At 44.0% G+C, this 10,000-nt stretch overlaps 1 protein-coding gene across 2 annotated transcripts in view; it reads left to right on the top strand.

Moving 5' to 3' along the window:
• The window catches only part of rarab (retinoic acid receptor, alpha b), a 93,649-nt gene that overhangs the window by 24,637 nt on the left and 59,012 nt on the right, over window positions 1-10,000 (top strand). For both annotated transcript variants that reach the window (XM_058411332.1, XM_058411325.1), the window contains one exon: window positions 7,634-7,996. In XM_058411332.1, coding sequence (XP_058267315.1) covers window positions 7,825-7,996 — 172 coding nt within the window. In that variant the 5' untranslated portion in view covers window positions 7,634-7,824. The remainder of the gene's footprint in view (window positions 1-7,633; window positions 7,997-10,000) is intronic.

The raw sequence follows: 10,000 nt of genomic DNA, 5'->3' as shown, positions 1-10,000 counted from the left end.
CTCTCTCTCTCTCTCTCTCTCTCTCTCACACTCACTCACTCACTCACTCACTCACTCACTCACTCTATCTATCTATCTATCTATCTATCTATCTATCTATCTATCTATCTATCTATCTATCTATCTATCTATCTATCTCCCCCTTCCCATTTTTTTCTTTCTTTTTTGCTTTTTTCCTCTTTCTTTCTTTCTTTCTTTCTTTCTTATTCGCCATCTTTCTACCTTTTTTTCTTTCTCTAATATTTTTTTCAGTTACTTTTAATTTTTTTCTTTTCTTTTTTCTTTTTGTTTTTTTTTTCTTTCTCTCCTCTCCCTCCCTCTCTCTCTCCTTCTCTCTCTCTCTCTCTCTCTCTCACTGGTTGATGAAATTGTGTAGCCCAGTGTTTTATCAGATATGGAGTATAATTAACTAGGACTAAGTTAGTGATTAACTAATAACTATAAAAACTCCTCCAGTGTCTCTGCAGTTGGTCAGCTCACAGTGCTGCAGGTTCAAATCATTAAGATATTATTGAGTAATTATATTTAATTGATTGAGTTGTTGTTTTGTCCCTCAAGCTTACCAGCCAACAGGAAACAAGTGGGCGGAGCTACGTTTCCTGTTCAGTATATTGAAAATCCTTCTGAAAATTTTTTCTCTCTCTACTTGCTAGTATTTTGTTTTTGGCTGTGTTAGCATGTTTATGCTAACTACCAAGGGCAAACGTGTTTGTAGCGGTCCCGCTGAGGCGCTCTGGTAGTCGTGGGATTTGAGCTTGCGAGATGTTTAAGCTCTGAAGCAACACGACTCCTCTCTCTCTCTATCTCTGTCTCTCTGTCTATCTCTCTCTCTCTCTCTCTCTCTCTCTCTCTGTCACGCACTCACACCGTTTTCATGAACTGATTGTATAATGAGCTGTAGGCTTCATGCCATTCCCCATCCTGAAGCTTATATAACATATATACACACACACACACACACACACACACACACACACACAGAGATCTCTGTAGAAACAAGGTCAGTGCATTCAGCATGAGTTTATTGCCTTCAACGTTCTTCCACACCACGCTCGTGATAACGGCGCCGTTTTCTGAAGTGATGCTGAAACTTCCACGGAAACATCACGGAGCTTAACACTGGCGCCTGGAGCGAAGCGGAGATAGTCGGGGATAGATTTTTGCGTGAGTTCTGTTACCCGGTCGTAGCGTGAGCCTCGGAGCTCCGGCGCAAAGCATGGAAAACAAGAAGGAAGGAAAGAACATCGCTTCAGTGTCTTTATTAGAGATGGCTGTGTTCATTAGCATTTACCATTAGAGATGAACAGAGAGAGAGAGACTGACTAATGTGAGTGTATTGGTCCAGTAATGACTTCCTTTTCCCTGTTCCCTCGTCCATTAAGACGTCCAAATGAAATGAAGGGAAATGAATTTAGATTCTGCAGACAAGACATAAGAGAGACAGACAGACAGACAGACAGGAGGAAGAAAGACACTTATAGACTGACGAAGAGAGACAGCCAGATTAGAGGAGTGAGACATAATGACAGAGACGAGGAGATACACAAGACATACAAGTATGAGGCAAGACGGGAGGACATCGAGGCAAGAGGAGAGACAGACAAATAGATGGTGAGGCAGAAAAACAGAAGAAGAGCCAGAGATGGATGGAGAGGAGGATGATAGACAGACAATGAGAGAGGGGAGACATACAAAGATGGTGAGAGAGGTGGGGGGGGGAGACAGACAGAAACACAGAGGGAGGAGAGACAGACAGAAAAGCAGACAGAGAGACAGACAGAAAGGCAGATAGAGAGAGGAAGAGGAGGAGGGGAGGAAGACAGTGAGGCAGACAGACAGGAGGAGGGGAGACAGACAGTGAGACAGACAGACAGGAGGAGGGGAGACAGACAGTGAGACAGACAGAGAGGCAGGCGTGATTGAAGATGTGGGGTAAGCAGAGGCAGTAAATGAGCTTATTAGCTCCATGTAGCTGTCACTGCTAAATGTATGGAGCGGAGACCAAGGACACATTTCAATTAAAGCCACACACACACACACACACACACACACACACACACACACACACACACACACACACATATTCTAAGAGAAGAAGAGGACTATCTGGACCAAAGCACAGAGAGATGAAAAGAACACCTCACTGAGGCCTGCTGTAACGAGAGAGAGAGAGAGAGAGAAAGGGAGAGAAAGAGAGTAAATGAAGAAGAGACCGAGGGAAAGACAGAGTGAGAGAGACTGAGAGAGGGAAAGACTGACAGAAGGAAAGACTGAGAGAAGGAAAGGTGGGAGGCGAAGTGTGATGTTTATGTTTTGATATCAGAATGCTTCAGTAATGACATCTTGCTCTGGCCACGCCCACTTACTGTTTCACTTCCTCATCTATCAGTGAAATGAAAATAATGAATGTTATTTTGGTAGAGGATACAGTCCTACACACACACACACACACACACACACACACACACAGATGACTGATATACAACAGATTGACACCCATCAGCCAATCAGGAGTCCAAATAGTGATGTCATAAAATCTAATCTAATCTCAAATTGGTAATTTGTGTGTGTGTGTGTGTGCTGTTTTTCCCTCCTGTTGGAATATATTTGGCGCAGATGCCAGTGGCACCCATAATGCTGAAAGTGAGTGGTGCTGACATTTGCTGTCCATCCACTTACACACACACACATACTCATACACACACCTCACGCTTCGCTGGTTCTGACATCTAATCCGTTGGTGCGTGTAGGTGAGACAAGGGGCCGTGCCAGCAGTAACCACAGAAAGGGTGTGTGTGTGTGTGTGTGTGTGTGTGTGTGCAGCTTGAATTGGCACATGTTTCTTACTTTGCAGCTGTTGAAAAAACTAAAGGTCAAAGGGCATTTCAAACAAGCTCTATTAGACTTACCATTAAACACACAAACATGTACAGGCAGGAGGAGAGACGGATAGGAAAGAGAGACAGACAAGCATATAGACAGGTGGAGAGATAGACAGAGAGAGAGAGACATTAACAACGAGAGAGACATAGACCGACAGGAAGAGAGACAGACATGGAGAAAGACAGGAGAAGGGACAGACAGACATATAGAGAGAGAGGAGAAGACAGGAGAAGGGACAGACAGATTTATGGAGTGAGGAGAAGGGAGACGGACAGGAAGAGAGACAGTTGGAGAGATAGACATAAGGACAGAGAGACGGACAGGAGAAGAGACAGACACCCATACAGGAAGGGGAGAGAGAGAGAGAGAGAGAGAGAGATCGACAGAACAATAGACAGACAGGAGAAGGGACAGACAGACATATAGAGAGAGGAGAAGAGAGACAGACATGCAGACAGGAAGAGAGACGGTCAGATAGGAGAAAGGACAGACAGAAATATAGAGAGAGGAGAAGAGAGAGACAGGAGGAGAGACAGTCAGACAGGAGAATAGACTGACAGGAAGGCAGAGAAACAGACAGGAAGAGAGAAAGTCAGACATACAGACCGACTGGAAGTTAGACAGACACAGACAGACAAGCAAACAGGAGAAGGGACAGATAGACAGACAGATATGAAAGGAGACAGACATACAGACAGAAAGGAAGAGAGACAGACATTGATACTGACCGGGAAGAGAGACAGACCAATAGACAGACAAGCAGACAGGAGAAGGGACAGACAGACAAACAGATAGGAAGGAAGACAGACTGGAAAAGAGACATACATGCAAACAGACAGGAAGGGAGACATAGATAGACAAGAGTAGAGACAGACAGACAGACAGACAGACAGGTGGAGAGACAGACATTCAGTGAATAATTATCGGAGTAATTTCTGGTGTATCTCTGAAACCCGTGGCATGATGTTGTTGGAATAAATGTATTTCACGCTCAGTTCCACGCTCCAGTAAAAGCCACGAGCCTCCCAGTGATCATTAAATCCCCTGCTGCAGGTTCAGGGCTGTGATTCCTCTCCTCCTGCTGTTTCATAGTATTTTAATTTGCTCCATAAATAAGTTAATGATGCCTCTCTTTAGGTAGTCGGCAGTAATGGTGTTCATGTGACTGCTTTTTAATCCCTCTCTCTCCTGCTCCTGCAGTTCCTTCCCTTCTTTACCCTCAGCTCAGATTTCTGAGGAACTTATTTGCCTCTTTTGCTGCAAATTCAAAAGTTTGTCAGATAACGGCGAGTGTTTTAGCATCAGATATTCACGCTAGTCTTATCCAGTGTGACCCTGTTGATCAGTCCTGCATGTCGGCCTGGAGGAATTTTATCCCATTCCTCAGTAGGGTTTCAACTCTGGTGATGTTGCAGGGTTTCTTCACATGAACTGCTTGATTCCTTCAGCGACATTTCTGTCTGTCGTTGTCTTGCTGCACGACCCACTTTCATCTGAGATACAAGTGTCCTGATATTTTCCGTTTGAATTCTCTGGGATAATTTTGAATTCCTTGTTCCATCGATGATGGCAAGCTGACTGAACCCAGAATCGAGCCATGATACTACCACCACCATGTTTCACACCATGCTTTGGTTTCACAAAACAGTCTGGCTTTTCAGCAAGCTCCAGATCTTCTGTTTGAGAGCATTGGCGTGTCCTCCTGTAACCCTGCCATGCACACCACTGTTGGTCAGTGTTCTTCTGATGATGGACTCATGGACTTATGGACTTTAACACTAAAAAAACATGAGTGAGGCGATCAGTTGCTTTAGTGAATTTGCAGACTATAACACATCTTACGTTTACAGCATTTGAGGCATTGAGCAATTGATGGTGAAGTGCCTTAATCGGGGGGGCCAGCACTGGCAGCTTGGTGGTCCTGGGATTTGAACTCACAACCATCCAATCAGTAATCCAACCCCTTAACCACTGACCTACCACTTGGCCTACATTTACATTTCTGGCATTTTGGCAGACGTCCTTATCCAGAGTGACGTAAAATTTATCTAATTTTCTACAACTGAGCAATTCATGGTTTAGGGCCTTGCTTAAGGGCCCAGCAGTGGTGCCTTGGTGGTCCTGGGATTTGAACTCACAACTGTCCATTCAGTAATCCAATGCCTTTAATCAGTAATCTAATGCCTTTAACCACTGACCTACCACTTGGCCTACATTTTGGCAGATGCCCTTATCCAGAGCGACTTACAATTGATCTAATTTTCTACAACTGAGCAATTGATGGTTTAGGGCCTTGCTCAGGGGCCCAGCAGTGGCAGCTTGGTGGACCGACTCACAACCTTCTAACCAGTAGTCCAACACCTTAACCACTAAGCTACCACATCTTGAGAGATGTCTCTTTAGAGATGTCTCTTCTGTCTCTTTTTTACCTTTTCCAGTACAACTCTTTTTCTGAGGTCCTCAGGAAGCCCCTTTGTTTGTTACTCTTCTACAATCGTGCTGAGAAGATCAGAGTTTGATAGATCTCTGTTCTTTACATAAAACTCACACTTTTAAATGACCTTCTTATCCTAGAGGTCCACATACCTTTGCAATATTCTCCTCAATAAAAATAATGACCATGTATGATGTATTTGTCTCATATGTTTCTCTGTGTCTTCTTCTAGGATCACACACTGTTAAACACGATGCTAGATCTGGCAACCCAAATCCTCATTTAACCCCTGTGTAGGAGCGATATCTCTTCACACTCAACCATCTCTCTCTCTCTCTTTCATCTGTCTGTGGTGGATGTTTCTCTCTCTGTCTCTCTCTTTATAAACACAATCTTTAAACGAAACTCTGCAGTGTGCACTGCTGCATTCTTGGAGATAAATAATAACCCTCGTTTTTTTGGGAGGGAATGTCGGGGGTGGGGTGAGATTTATCAGTGCGGAGCGGTGTGTGTGTGTGTGTTTGCGTGGGCTCGGAAAAACTCGATTAGCCAAAGATAGATGGTGGATGGAGGGATGCTAATATGAACTGGTGACAAGAGGGGAAGATGGATGGGTAGATTTACACAATTGAGAAATGATGCACAGACAGGAGGCTATACACACACACACACACACACACACGTATATATACACACACACACTTTGCGATCAATTCGCAAGGCGGGGGCTGTTATTAAATTTTCATACCATGATAATTGCCTAACATTTTATCATGATTTACGATATCGTCATGATATTGAAGCAGTAATACTATATTAGAAATAAATGACTCAGTCAGTACCACACTTCTGCTGAGCACAATTATGAGATTGTCTTCTACGAGAAAGATAAAAGCTCCTAGATACCATGCTCTTTTACCTTTGTCCAAAATAAAACCATTCGACTCTACGGTTTAGGTTTGAACATGAAAGCAACAAAACCACAGTGACTTAATTTCCTGTAAGTGACAGGACCACAGGCAACAGGTGTTACAGTGACAGGGCAACAAACGTCACAGCAATGAGGTGACAAGTAACAGTGCCAAAAATGTCACGCTAACATGGAAAGAAGTCAACAGGCAACAGAACAACAATCAATAAGGCTTTTGATGACAAGGCCACAGGCCAAGCAGCAAACAGCACAGTGGCACGACGATATAGGGAATTAGACAAGCCAAGAAATGTCATGGCAACGGGTCAGTAAGTGACCAGGACCGGGAATCATGACAGGCTTTAGAGTGACAAGGGGAACATATGATGAGGACAGTAGATAGGTGTTATAGTGCCAGGGTAGCAGGACACAGGGTGACAAAAATCACACTTTCGGTGGCACCACTTTTTATTGCCTCAAGTGACAGGGCAACAGGTTGACGAGTGTCAAGGCTCCAGAGCACCAGTGGACAGGGCGGCAAATAGAGAATAGGACAAGTTTGAGGCTGACAAACTTCATGATGCCAGGGCAAAACAAGTGACATAGATACAGAGAAAGTTTGAAAAGCATTAGAGAAGCAGGGTAACAAGGAGAGTGGGGCAAGGAATAGGGTGACGAGCAGAAGGGCAACAAGTAGAAGTGGGGTGGGGAATAGGGTGAGAAACATTTGGGCAACAAGTAGAAGTGGGGCAGGGGATAGGGTGGAAGGCATTAGAGCAGCAAGTAGAAGTGGGGCAGGGGATATCGGGGTACCAGGGAACAGGGTGATGAAAGTCATGGCTTCAGGGTCATATGATGATAAAAGTTACAGGTCAGGAAGTGATGGGGACAGGGCATAGTGTGACAAGCATGACAGTGATAGGGGACAGAGTTACAAACCTCACAGCAGGCAGGATAACAGGGGAATATTACAAACACCAGGCCAAAAAGTGGGAGAACTATGTCTGATAGAGGGATTGGAGTGTCAAGTGTGTACTTCGGGAGCCTCCTCTGGAAGTGTCATTCTGGATATTCTCAAGTGTCCACAATGCTGATGTCTGCACAGTAAAGTATCTGACTGATTATTGGCACGGGCCCAAATGGAGTCGGTGTAGAAAGTCTTTTAGTGTGTGTGTGTGTGTGTGTGTGTCCTTTGAGATCCTGCTGTTAATGACTTTGTGTTTTCCCATGTTGTCTCCTTTTCCCTTGTTCCCTCACGCTCTTTTTCTTCTTCATGCACATTTACCGGAACTAAACAATGTCTATGTATCGTGCTGTTAAAGGATAATAATCAACAACAGAGTGATGTGATGAAGCAGAGTTACTGTCACTAATGGTAAGTCTCTCTCTTTCTCTTTCTGACCTAGGAGCATCATGTGATCTCCAGAGTTCATCTACACTTCATCGCTACACACACACACACACACACACACACCTCTTTGGAGTCTATTTCTGGAAGGACGTGTAACACATACCTCAATGCATCTCCGAGCTCGTGCCTGATTGAACAGATGGGATCGTAGCCATTATTTCATGCTGCGATGGATTGTTGATCACCATGTCTGGAAACGACAAACTCCACCCACTCCCTGGCTCTGGCCACACCCATGCTCTGGGTGTTTTTCCGATGCCCCCATATCCCTACTTCATCCCTCATATGTTGGGCGGGATTTCTCCTCCAGCACTGCCCGCACTTCCTGTAAGTGGATACAGTACCCCGTCTCCTGCCAGTGAGTATTTCTGCATCTATTTTCTATTTAATTGTAAAGTGGGCGGGGCTAATCTGGGGTCACGGTTCGTAAAGCTGATCCTGTCTACACATCATCTTCGTATCTAAGCAACCTGGTGTTTGATAGATGACCTATCGTGAAAGAGCTAACCATGCGAGTTGAAGCTTGTGTAGCTTGTGTTTAGGTACCTCAAGTCTGCTCATTATAATATTAGGCCACACCCACTGTGTTTAGCTGCTGTTTATCACATTTCGGTCTGGTATTAACCTTTGAAATTTTGAAGGATGTTTAATAAAAGACTCAAAATTATTCACGTTTATAACATTTTCCACCGATTGATCTACTTTTATTTTATTATTTAATCAGATGTTGCTAGTTAGATGATATTTTGGACCTGGATTTGCTCCGTACGAGAACATAGCCTTGATATTTCTTGATTTCGATTGCTTTTAGTCTGATTAAGCAGTCAAGAATGTGTCCTATCGCTCTTTACCAGCCGCGCACAGGCTATACATCATATTTATTTCATTTTTTTTGTACCAGTCCTTAAAATGCGCTGTCTTGCACGGCCTTGGGCCGAAGATCTGAAACGAGTTTCCTGGTGCGGAAACTCCGTAAAGCTTAATGATGGATGGAGGATGCAAGCTCTATAGCAGCTTCTTCAAGGTTTCTTAACATCAAGAATGCGCTGGAGGTCTTTTCGAGCCGCATGTGCCGTTGATCTGACTCTAAACTAGCCGAGCGAGATCGGAAATTGATGCTTGGTGAACCTGCAGCTCTGGATTTTTATTTAGCTTTAAATAAAATTGCGGAATTCCTGCCACAGGAGTGGGATTAAAACCTGTCTCATTTAGAAAACAGCACGACAGTCTGTAGTGTGGTGTTGACTTGGATATTTCCAAGCTAACAAAATACATTTAGCTGCTTTTTTTGTATCAACAGGCTGCCCCACAGCGGCGACTAGCGAGCGCGTCACCCGACTAGTCTGTGCAACTCCTACTGAAGTCTGTGTTTAAAAATAGACCATGACATCAAACGTCCTCAAGCAGCCGCTCCGTGTTTGGACGTTTCTATTCAGACCAGACGTGTGCGAGACACACTGAGAGATTTCTCCTCACACTCAAGTGTGATGTACACACGGCTAAGTGCTGACAGAGTGATGATGTGTGTGCTGATTCCTGCTCTTTGTGCCTTCTTCTTTTCGCTCTGGATGTCCTGCAGATATTTAGGGGAATTTGTTTTCTCGCCGTGTCATTCGAGTGCTGCGCGTGTGTGTGTGTGTGTGTGTGTGTTATTGTGCTGCCTGATGTGTCGGATCACGTCGACGTGTTTGGCGAATCGACTCGTTGGAAATTTGAGACGTAAAACCACCGGAATGTTCCTGAGCAACACAAAAGATGCCATTTTACCCACGATGCCTGGGGAGAAGCTTGTCCTGGTGTGAACTCTTACGTGTGTGTGTGTGTGTGTTTATGTTGGTACACACATCAGAGTGTGGTTATTAAAGGCACACTTTATACCTGCACATATGCACATATTTGGTGTCTGATGTTTCTTTGCTTTGTTTTGCTAAACTTGCTAACAAACAATGGAAGTCTATAGCCACCATATATATATATATATATATATATATATATATAAACTATAGATATATATATATAGCCTGTCACTATGTTATGAAGCTGTTCGCAATGCTAAAATGTAGTCTGGACAGGTGTATATATGTTTTCAATTCTGATTGGTCCAAAGGTGTTGATGTTCTTGTTTCTATGGTAACCGCTCATTCAGAGGTAGTTTGAAATTTTAAGGAACCACAACATGGAAGACGTCTCCAGTGCCAGACTTCATATCAGTGGATCGAGGTTTTTACTTCTAACTTGTTATATTTTCGCGTGCTTACGATTGACCTGCTAATCAAGTAGTTACGCTAGCGATGTAGACACAGCTGGAAATCTCGCACTGCCGGATATTAGCTTGTTGTTGAGAATGAGTTTACAGACGCAC

Source organism: Hemibagrus wyckioides, linkage group LG02 (genome assembly GCF_019097595.1).
Source record: "Hemibagrus wyckioides isolate EC202008001 linkage group LG02, SWU_Hwy_1.0, whole genome shotgun sequence".
Classification (NCBI taxonomy): Eukaryota; Metazoa; Chordata; class Actinopteri; order Siluriformes; family Bagridae; genus Hemibagrus; species Hemibagrus wyckioides.
Note: the sequence above shows the minus strand (reverse complement) of the source record. Positions and strands in the feature narration are given on the sequence as shown.